An 11,838-nucleotide genomic window follows, 5' to 3' on the forward strand; every position below is an offset into this window, starting at 1 on the left:
AGAAGAGCATTGTGAAAGAGTTGTAAACTCGATCATGAGGAAACGTTACTCGTTTGAAGTTACTCGCCCGGTTTAAATTTAGTTTTTTTTAACGTGCTATTGTATTTGTAAACAGCTCTTCTTCCGAAACCCTTCGCCTGTACGTGTCACGAAAACTTGGTGGCTAGCCGGATGTGGCCGGTTTACACTCTAATGCTAATTAATAAAACTGTTTGACGTTCCCTTGGTAAAGCATAGTTCGGAAGCTGTTGCAGCTATGCCGAGTTTCCATAAACTACATGTTGTATTGTGCATGTTTCAGTATTTATTTGATAGGAGGGGATACATTTTCATTTTATTGAAACTATAGAATTCGACGGAAAGTACAACAACCCCATATATTGTAGGCTACTTGACGTTAGTATGGTGGATTTCGTTTAGTATTCGAACGTATTAAATCACGTCATTAAATCAATTTGCATTTATCTTATGTTTCACGTCAGGGTAATTGCGAAGTTTGGTTATACGGTGAAGCTCGTTTGATGAACAGACAAAATATTTTAGCTTTACTTAAAAGTTTAACAATAGTAAGTTAGTAAATATTTGCACATGACGGCTATATCTACACATATAGGTTATAAATGGGAACTACAGGTGTACAGGTGAACTACTCTTGCTAGAGCTGTGTATGATTATGGAAGGAGACCAAGCAGCTCCTTGGGATAACGATCCACAATTGTTTCTGTGGGGTATAATCAAAATATTAGTTTTGCACGTTTAAACGTTTACCAAAACAGTAAGGAAACCCACCGCAGTTGTGCACCAATCCACACTGAATGCACATATGTGGACTTTTTTCACCACATGAACAGCCACCCTTTACACAGCATGCACAATCTGTACGGCTTGGATCAAAATCACATTGACAGCCAGTTCTCTTCAAGGTCCAACCACTGACTCGGTTTTTGTTTTCTGCCAAACAAAAAATATTCTTTGGTAATTGTGGCACTATTTTAAAGCTGTCGCATGGCGTTGCCGTGTAAACACCCAGCACCTCGCTTTTTATCTTTATCTGCAAATCCACGCATATGTCACGCCGGAAGCTGTTATAACACATGAGGCAGGGCCGGATTAACACCATTAGAGGCCCTAAGCACTAAAACAATTTGGTGCCCCTCATACCATTTTTAATTCGAAATACAAACAAAAAAACAAAATTATTCATCGAGATTTCGATTTTAACATAATATACAGCAGCAAGGGTAATAGACTATAAGCTTAGCTGATATTAAACTTGCAGATTTGTTTCAGAATGCCAGAAATACTCCAAAACTCAATTAAAAACGCCTAATTTTGCTGCTGCCTTCCCCAGTCTCAGCACTGTTGCCCAATTGTAAAACATACTAGTATTAGCGTCGTGTTTAATTTACGTTTGCCACATACGCGAATATGTTTTCAAACAGCATGCTATTAACTAAGCATTGCCTTACTGTCTTGACCAGGGGTGCCCAATCTTTTTTGACTCAAGATCGACGTTTGAGGTAGTCCAACTCTCGGGATCTACCATTCCAATACAAACTAACAAGATAATGCAAGGCAAGACTATGTGTGTATTACCAAAGAAAAACTAGCATTTTCCGAGACCTGTTTTACGTTTTTTTATCGTGGTTTGGGTGTGACTTTTTGCATTGAACTTAATTTTTATAATTCATCCGATGCTAATCTTGATAATAGCAAAAGTATCAGCACAAAGTAACCATTACTACTGTAACTATTACTTTTGTGACTTTTGCGACGTAAAGTGTCGTCTGAGTATTTGTGGTGTGAACATATCAACAAATCCTAATGAATAACTTTCACAATAAAGTCATTTATGTAGGGCAACATTCCCTAAAAACGCATTACAAAACAAGTATTTTAAATAATTTTCTGAATCTCTCGCGATCGACTGGATATCAGTCCGAGATCGACTAGTCGATCGCGATCGACGGGTTGGGCACCCATGAGTTTTGACTGTTTAAGGTTTTAACAAACAGAACAACGCAACGTTGTTACGTCATATAGCACGCAATCAATCCCTTTTGTCAGTTATTTTATTTTCTCGCTTTATAAACAGAACTTCATTTTCATTAGATTTTGAATATAGTTGTAGTTTTTGGTTAGATTTAATAATTTACCTTGAAACCATTTCTGTGGTGCCCCTCCTTTACTTGATGCCCTAAGCACGTGCTTATATTGCTTATAGGTTAATCCAGCACTGACATGAGGCGATATAAGACCAGTAACGACAATAGGATAACATACAACATAAGAGACATATTACCGCAATTGGGCATCTCTCCATCAATAAATTTGCTTCCTTCCACAGTATTGCCCAATCTGTCCACACACCAACAACTTCCAGTTTCATCACATTGCGTTGGCTCATAGAGTCCTCTTATGTTGCACTTCTTACTGAACTTCGAAATTCCTTCCGGTTGTTGGGCGTCGAAGAAACATGGAGCAGCATCCTCTGCAGGCAATAGACAGTATAGTAAGATTTACCAAAATATCGCGGCAAAAGGTACTTGCACAAAGGGTACAAAAGGTACTTACTTATCAATGGAATTTGGCAGTTTTCTCCGTGACCACATTGTACACATTTGCGTGCATCCTTCTCTGCACATTGACAACCACCATCGATGCAGCATGGACAGTCAAACCGGGTTGGGTTAAAGTAACACTGGCAACCACTTTTTGAAATGGTCCAAGAATTGACAAGTTCTGAGTATGGCAAATAAATGTTAAAATAATTGTAAATAAATGTTATGTACCACATGCTTGTAGAACATTATTCACCTCTGCACGTTTTTCCATCAGATGAGAGATAAAATCCGCTATCACAGCTACAATCGAACGATCCAGCGTTGTTTTCGCACACATGGTGACAGTCGTGAGTGTCTTTGTCGCATTCATTTACATCTGTCCAAAAGTACATTTTAAAATAAGCGGGCAAAACAAGGTGATGAGGTAAAACGATGTTCGCCTTTTTTAGACGACCTACTTAAACAGACGTGCGCTAAATCTGTTTGTAGGTTGCCATCTTCGGTGTCAACGTGTTTTCTCAAATGCAAATGATAAAAAATGGTTGGTATTTTTAGTGTATGTTTCTTTTCATATGCTGACTTTTAGTCAAACATAAGAGGTCCTTTACACAGCCCAAATATAGGACAAAACGGGAAAATATGACCTTTGGAAATTTTAAACAATTTCGGGTAATTTTTTATAAACTATTTTTTCTAACTAGATCTAAACTATCTGACTTGCAAGTTTGGATGGAATGTTACCGGCGTTAACGAAGCTGCGTGTTTGCGCACAAGTGTCCTATTGTTTAGGAGGTAAATTTAAATGTGTTGTATCGTCTCTTTCTTGTCGAGTAGAACACGCAAGGATGCATGCCCATGTTTAATTGTTGATGTTATAATAGACTTGCATATGACTATACCAGTAATATTAATGACTTAACAAAACATTTGTCACATGGAAGTTTGTCATGCCACTGCACCTGAGCATGATTTCAAATCATCTTCAATCACGAATCCATCATCACATCCACAGGTATAACTTCCAAGAACATTAATGCAAACTTGTTGGCAGTCATTTTCTTCCGCACACTCATCAATGTCTATAAATAAGGTTACAACCGTATTGTTGCATCACGAGTTTTGTTCTATTGCACTTGCATTAGGTTAAATTAAACTATTTGCAAACTGAAAGTCATTTTTGTGTGTAATATCAAGACAGATAAGCGTGTATTTTAACAAACTATCAGTTGTAAATACTGTTGTGAAAAACCTTCGCATGTTTTCCCATCAGATGAGAGATAAAATCCGCTATCACAGCTACAATCGAACGACCCAACGTTATTTTCACACACGTGGTGGCAGTCGTGAGTGCTGTTGTCGACGCATTCGTCTACATCTGTTTAAAGAATAAAAACAAATCAGCACTGAAGACAACAATTAGTATAAAATATAGATCGTAGCGTGGTGTTTCGATTGAAAATATAAAAGTTTTTTTTTTTTAGATAAGAGAATGCGCGAATACATGCTTTTGTTTGTTTGTTATAGTAACACTAGACTTGCATATGATCATGGCAGGGAATACATAAGTTCCAAAAAACGTCTGTAAATTAGAATTAATTAAATGCACCTGAACACGATATTAAGTCTTCTTCCATGATGAACCCATTGTTACATTCACAAACATAATTTCCAGGAATATTAATGCAAACTTGTTGGCAGTCATTTCCTTCCACGCACTCATCGATGTCTGTAAACAAAGGTTTTCAAAAGCAAATATATTAAAACGTGATATTATTTTCAATGTTTTTATTGTAATGAAGTTATTTTCTAAGCTTTAAATCGCTCCCAAAAAGATGTATTAGATAGTATACATATCTATCCGCGTCCGGGTTTGTTAATAAAAGTACATAACTTAAATTCGTTCGTTACAGAGATCTCAAACACATGACCCCTGGCTCTCCGAGGGATTTGTGTAGCTCGCAAAGTACTTTTATGTGTTTTACCATAGATTAGTTATCTATGGTTTTACCCCGGCCGAATATCGTAAATAGTTGCAACGTGTTTAAAGGCTGATCGAAATGGCATATCGACCTACCGTATCCTGTAGGGCTGTTATCAAATAAAGGTTTTTAATTTTTCAAATAATCAAATATTTTTTTTCCTTTTAAATCAAATAATCAAATAATTCAAATAATTTAGAATACCTGATACATAAGGCCCAGAGTCATTATTAAATAAATATATAAATAAGATATAGTTGCAACTATAGTTGAAATTACTAAACAAATTTTGTAAGCTCTCATAGCTAGTCATTAAATCTAGGCTACACCTTTTTTCTGTTTAACATCACAAATTAGTTTAGATAGAGATATGCTTCAGTCATTCTCCGTAATTCGGCAAAACCATATGTGTGTTTACGGATACTGGAATGAACAGTAAATTGTCATGCTTTTTTGTCTAGCATTTTTTTGGGAATGGGTTACTGAACACTAATATAAGGCTGAAAACATATGTTGCAGTGTCTCTGTGTAACAGCAATTTAATAAAAATGTCACCAATGTGTTCAAGTAAATTGATTTTGCACATTTTATCGAGGTTTACAGCATAGAAAAAAATTATTTGATTATTTGAAATGTGTCAAAAATTATTTGATAAATTTTCAAATAATTAAAAATTTCAAATAATCAAATAATTATTTGTTTGATAACAGCCCTAGTATCCTGTTACGAATCACGTCACTATATGCTAGATCGACGCCCCTAAATGCGTAAGGGAGAACCGCGTACACAAGCAATTAACGCACCTTCGCAAGTGTACTCGTCTGACAAGAGTTGGTATCCTTCCTCGCATGAACAAGTGTATGACCCCTCTGTATTGCTGCAAATTTGTCCACATGCCTCTGGATCATTAATGCACTCATCCACATCTATGTTGATAAAGTAATTTTATAAATTTCTGCAAAGAACTTGAGTTTGCATGACAAGAAAACCAAAAGGACATCAATAGACACAACTTTCTGTGGCCTGTTGGTCACTGCAAACGCACAGCTATTATTTAGGGAACGTTTTACCACCTACACACGTAATTAACACAAAATTTGTTTGTTTGTTGCATCACTTACCGGCACATGAATAACCGTCCTCCTGGAGGAGATATCCATCATTACACGCACAACTGTATGAACCACTTGTGTTTTCACAAATTTGTTGGCAGTTGTTGTCACCAGTCGCGCACTCGTCGGTATCTGAACAACAAGTTTACAAGTGTCGCATACCCGATCTAAGAATGGTCAAAATTTATAAAAAGTACAACTTACCTTGACAAAGCTTGTTATCTGGTGCAATCAACTCGAAGCCTTCGTCACAAACACAAGTGTAAGATCCCAAAGTGTTGAAGCACTGTTCACATCCGTGAGTGTCGGTTGCGCATTCATTATGATCTGCATGCACTCAAGTTTACAATTAAATCGAAGAGAAAATATTCACTGGTTAGAGAGGTTAGTATATACTTACAAGCGTACGTTTATCACGAGACATTGAATAAGTATTTTGATGTAGTTCATTTTTCGTTTCTCAAAAAGGGATGTCACTTTTGCTTTTTATGTTTGCCCCCAATGAACATCAATTGTACCCCCTGTATCGAAACCTTGGCCTTGTAGTTACCTTCACAATTGAGTTGTGTAGCATCCAGGAGAAGACCAACAGGGCATTCACAGTAGAAACTTCCCTCTGTATTGACACACCCGTTTGAGCAAGGACTTGCAGCACATTCATCTGTATCCTCAGCACAACTAAAATGTTGTATATTTAAATCCTAACCTAGAACTAGTATAGGGGTACCTGGTGACAAGAAAACAAAACAATTAACTAATCGTTTGTTTAAAATTATGTAAAATACAGAACACAAAATTATTAAAGCAGCGGTAGATTTACGGAAAAAATGTGTTATATCACGTAAAAATATTTCACAGTTTTTATAGACTGTAGCAGCATGTTATTAAACCGCAACTAGTTAAGTAACCTTGTTCCTTGGTATCCATCATTACAGGAACAAGTATTTGCTTCAGTTCCAGCCACGCATTCTCCATTGACGCAGGTGTCACAGATGGCTAATTAAGAAAATCACAAGATTTCGGAATTAATCAGTCTGTTGTTTTTGAAATACGGTTTAATTTAATAAAGCCCAAAATAGTTGCCACTCACGTATTATTGATGTTAAGAAAAACAACTAATAAATTAATAAACGTACGTGTAGAGCAGTCAGTTCCTTCAAAGCGTGAAATACATTGGCAAGTTTCCGGTGCCGAACATGTTCCACCATTCAGGCAGGTCATTGAGCAAGTGGCTAATTAAAAGTTCAAATACATTATAAATTAGCTAAATAAATAACTACAGTAATGGCAGGTAAATTTAAACACAGTTTAATCAGATAATTAAGTCCGAAATACGAACTTACGCGTGCAGGTTTGACCCGTTCCTTCGTAACCAGCTTTACAATTGCAGATGTACGAACTACCCTGATTTACACAATCTGCGTTGGCGTCACAAGTATGGTCCCCGTCACACGCGTTCATTTCTGAAAGAGAAAATTAACTAATTAAAAATTATTAATGAGGTTGTGATTGCAATTCAAAGAAACCCGCATGTGGTAGTCGGTTGTTGTTGCAACTCCAAGTTTAATAATCAGGCAGAAAATTTGTAAAGTAAAATGATATTGCAAAATCGCTGGGCAATTAATTCAACTGCTCCGTCGTAAAAAAAAAGAATTCAACATTTACAAAAGCGTTTTTAATGGCTCGTTTTTCTTGCCCATAATACTAATTTAAATTTTTTTTTTGTTCCTCCTGGTATAGTGGGATGTTTGCTTTAGATCAGTGGTTCTCAAACTTTTTTATTGTCGGGGCCAAATGGTATTTTTTAAGTGTGTAGGGAGCCGCAAAAAATCGAAACCTTGAGAAAATCACTAAAGAAGGTGAATTTGAAAGCTAAAAAAGCAATGTTTGGTGGTTTTCTGAGGTCTGATGCGAGCCGCAAAATAAGTAGTTGGGAGCCGCATGCGGCCCCGAAAACCGAGTTTGAGAACCACTGCTTTAGATCCTAAACCCGTTTATTTTAGTTTTATATGTGATACAACCCTATTAGGGTATGCGCCATAACGTGAGGCCTCGTTTTTTTCTACAAATGAGAATGTTTTTTTTTTACTGTTTGACCTGCATGTTTGACAAAGCTCGAATCAAGATGCATCAATTCGCTGCTATCATCCCGTGAAATTCGCAGTCTGTAACCTTGATGACGGACGAAGAAATTGGGATAGTTCTCAGATTCAAACGCGGTGTAACCCTGTGTAAAAAATATGTTTTTTACTCATTTTCGCTTGTTTTCATTTGTTTCAATTGTTCAATTGTTAAAAACCAATTCGGTTGCTAAAGCGTATTAAAGTGTAAAATTAGTAAATAGTAATTATTAATATAAGAAACTGATGATGCCTTAATAAGCGAAATTAATATTTCTGTTTCAAATAAAACTTTACACTGACGCTGATCGTCTGCCGCTCTCTTTGAGTATATTTTTTATAGTAATTATTAATCTCATAAAAAATGGTTAAACTATTTTTATAAATGGCGAAACCTTTTTCTACATAAGCCCTTAGGTCGAACAATAAAACACAGAAAAGTTTGTTGGCAGCAATTTGTTGTGAATTATGTAATTAGTTACATAACTCACCGGATAAAACTTGTTAGGTCTGGGATAGAAACTCGCATCTTTCCTGTACAAATCCTGATCATTGTATGGATGAAGCCACATCACATAGCCGGCATGGCGAATGTAATGGTCCGGTTTGTCCACAGATTCGAATGAAACTGTACCGGGGGTGCCAGTAAGACCTGGCGTCACCACAATAAAGCGTTTGCCTTCTCCATTAACAATAAAGGCTTCATTGTTGTTCTGGATTCCAATAGAGTATGCTGGGTAGTTTTTGGAAACAAACCGAGAGGAACCTGGTAAAGGCGGAATAGTTTAAAAATTCAAAAAGATACAGGCCTTCGCCATACGATTATTGATTTTAACACTATTTAAGCTAGCCACATAATTTTGTTGTTAAGTTTTTCGAATTTCAAACGGAATATCTCACCTCCCTGTTCCTTAAAACTGGAATCTTTGTGCATTAGAGTGCTACCGTCATCCTGAGAAATTCTTAGTCTGTAACCTTGATGACGCACGTAGAAGTTGCGAAAGTTAAACGATTCGAAAGCAGTGTAACCCTGAGAAGAGAAAGAAATATTTTTTTTATCTATGAACATCACTGGATTCACAGCTAAGCAACTTAGAACGTGATTTCGACACAAAAGGAAAAGGCACTAAAAAGATATTAAAATAAACATGGAATCTTCTTAACCAGTTGGTCAGGGATGCATTTAGAGAAAACAAGATCAGCCAAATCCCAAAAACGTGTTGGTTTTATGACTTTTGTCGTCTATATACTATTCTAACTTTTTGACCTCCTGCGATTAAAATTGAACCCTTGCAAACATATTCGTAAAAGAAAGCGAAACTGCAAATCGAGTCCGGAATTGCGTGAATTCGTGTATGCTGGTCGCGAGTTATCACCTTTAATTCAAACGAACAAGGCAATTGTAAATTAAGCAACTACTTATTGATGTATAAGATAACACCCGAGTAATTACACAATTTAGTTTTGGCGGATACTAAATTGTGTAATTCTATCGTTAATAATTTTTGTTATTCCACTGCTATGTGATGTTTCGTACCGAATAAAACTTGTTAGGCCTGGGATAGAAAGTCGCGTCTTCCCTGTACAATTTCTTATCATCATACGGATGAAGCCACATCACATAGCCGGCATGACGAAGGTAGTGACCCGGTTTGTCCACAGATTCGAATGAAACTGTTCCAGGCTGGCCTGTAAGACCCGGCGAAACCATGACAAAACGTTTCCTCGAATTTTGAACGATGAAGGCTTGGTTGTTGTTTTGGATTCCAATGGAGTGCTTAGGGTAGTTTTGGGAAACAAATCGTGATCCTGTTGGTCTTTGTACACCTGGTAACAACTGTTGTTTAAAAACTGACCGGTCCAACAATGTAAACCATGCAATAAATATTAGCTGCAGAGATAACAATTGTTTTACAAAATATAAGTTACAAGGTGTTATCAAGATAAACAACAAAACGTAGACTTTTTAGCGGTTCGGTTTATTAAAAAACCTCAAAAATTGGATGATTACTCTTTTCATACATTTGCAAAAATGGCTTTAAAATTTGCAAAAATGGCAGAGTTTTTTATATCACACCTCCATTTGTTTTAAAGCTGGAATCTTTGTGCATTAGTGGGGTGCCGTCATCCCGTGAAATCTTTAGTCTGTAACCTTGATGTCGGACGAAGAAGTTGGGATAGTTTTGTGATTCATAGGCGGTGTAACCCTGTGGATAAGATTACATGTTCTTTTACATAGTAACAGGGCTGAATTACTCACCAAGCAACTTAAAAGTGTGTTTTATATGCATCAAGACTAAGAGTATAAGAAACATTAAGCAATAAACTTTCCGAACCCTTATGGCGCCATGCCCCATGATACAGTTGTTTTTTGAAGGATACTTTATCAATAAATTTCAATTTTAATATTTATGTTATGTATTGACAATTGCGAATGTCATACCGAATAAAACTTGTTAATCCTGGGAAAGAAAGTCGCATCTTCCTTGTACAATTTCTGTTCAAGGAATGGATGAAGCCACATCACATAGCCAGCATGACGAAGGTAGTAACCCGGTTTGTCAACAGATTCAAATGAAACTGAGCCAACTTTGCCAGAGATGCCTGGTGACCTTATAACAAAGCGTTGTTCGGAATTAACCACGATATGTGCTTCATTGTTGTTTGTGATTCCGATTGTGTAGGCTGGGTAGTTTTGGGAAAAAAATCGAGATCCGACTGGTTCACCTGTTGCATATTATTTTGGTAAGTTAGGTTGCACTGCAAAGCATTGCGTTTTTGTTTTGTACTGTACATTCCTCCCTATTGGATTTCTGTATCGCTGGGTTGGTTTGTTACCATCGTGCGTCTGCCTAATTTTGGATTCAAACAAATCTGTCATTGGACTCTATATCTCGCTATACGGCTATTTGGTCACTTTACGTCAAATTTCTATAACTGTTATCATATTTGTTATGAAGTATCATGAAATACAATACCAGTAAACATGCGTGCCGATTCTGTTGCACAGCTTTGAGGGTAACCTCTTTTCCGGTTACAAAAATAACTATGGGTGACTTATTTAGGACAAAAAAATATTTTATGATAGACTTGTAAAATAGTCGACATTTGTGACACCTTCGAGTATGGAGACTTTTTACGGTATCCCGTTCCACAAACATTTTTTATGCTTTTGCCACTACCCAGCATTGTCTAATTCTGTGCTCAGTAAAAAGCTAATAAAATTTAAATCAAAGGCTCAATTTTATTCAAATCGAAGAATTCCTGAATTACTACACTTCTCAGTAATGCACAAAAGGACTGCAAAACCACAACATTGCAACTAATTTCGAATTCGGAGGCAATCCATTCGACTCATTCAACACAGGTTTTGAAAAGAAACCAAGAGAATACGCGCATTTACAATTTACTTGTAATATAATTTTACAGTTGCTTACCATGTACCATCGAGCACAACGCGAAACCCAGAATGATGAGCAACTTCATCTTGATGCAACCAAAATCAATCTTGTTGAAAATTGCAACTCGTTGTCTGCAACATCAAGTGAAACTGTCTGATACAGTGTTAGCTGCCCTATATATCCTGGTTGGCCATGTTTAATTTGCAGAGAAAAAATGCCCCTGTAGTTCTGGTAGTGTTAGTGTAGGTTCAAAGGACTGAAAACAAAGAAAAAAGTCTTTCACGATCGTTCTTTCACGAAAGTAATTAATTGATTCAACGCTTTGACTGGAACACCAGGATTGCAATGAAACTACGCTTGGTGTTCTGAGTTATCTGAGACATTTGCAAAAAAAAATCTTTGAAAGACAAAGTTGCCAGATAAAATGTGACATTGCTTAATATGCATGAAAAGCATTCATTGCACAATAACAATAAGAAACATATAAATACGTTTATGGATCACCAGTATTATCGACTACTTGTGCGTGCGTTTTGGATTCTCGCATTAGACAATCACACCACAACATAAATCGATTCTAACAGCGAATATCTTAAGTTCTCCAATTTTTGTGAATAAAACGCTTCGAAAATTTATCAAAAACTAACCAAAAAGTTTAAAGA

At 36.6% G+C, this 11,838-nt stretch overlaps 1 protein-coding gene across 1 annotated transcript; it reads right to left on the minus strand.

Moving 5' to 3' along the window:
• Window positions 1-210: 210 nt before the first annotated feature.
• On the minus strand, window positions 211-11,300 carry LOC145223450 (uncharacterized). Its single transcript, XM_080089875.1, has 22 exons — window positions 11,213-11,300; window positions 10,219-10,502; window positions 9,853-9,982; window positions 9,313-9,602; window positions 8,664-8,805; window positions 8,267-8,541; window positions 7,753-7,882; window positions 6,999-7,118; window positions 6,792-6,887; window positions 6,564-6,651; window positions 6,206-6,333; window positions 5,860-5,982; window positions 5,665-5,787; window positions 5,347-5,469; window positions 4,171-4,290; window positions 3,814-3,939; window positions 3,524-3,643; window positions 2,818-2,940; window positions 2,575-2,742; window positions 2,303-2,491; window positions 790-951; window positions 211-721 (listed from the first exon to the last, which is right to left on the minus strand). Exons 1-22 carry the CDS (start codon window positions 11,259-11,261, stop codon window positions 672-674), a joined length of 3,159 nt encoding a protein of 1,052 aa, XP_079946001.1. The 5' UTR covers window positions 11,262-11,300; the 3' UTR covers window positions 211-671.
• Between the last annotated feature and the right edge of the window lie 538 nt (window positions 11,301-11,838).

The sequence above is a fragment of the Phallusia mammillata genome, chromosome 4, assembly GCF_965637545.1.
Source record: "Phallusia mammillata chromosome 4, kaPhaMamm4.hap1.1, whole genome shotgun sequence".
In the NCBI taxonomy this organism is placed as follows: domain Eukaryota; kingdom Metazoa; phylum Chordata; class Ascidiacea; order Phlebobranchia; family Ascidiidae; genus Phallusia; species Phallusia mammillata.

Coding starts and splice junctions, on each gene's coding strand:
- LOC145223450 (XM_080089875.1), bottom strand. CDS start 11,261: ATGAAGTTGCTCATCATTCTGGGTTTCGCGTTGTGCTCGATGGTACAT. Junction 7,119..7,752: donor GAGCTTTGTCAAACATGCAG/GTCAAACAGTAA, acceptor TTTCTCTTTCAG/AAATGAACGCGTGTGACGGG. Junction 3,940..4,170: donor AGACTTAATATCGTGTTCAG/GTGCATTTAATT, acceptor TTCTTTAAACAG/ATGTAGACGAATGCGTCGAC.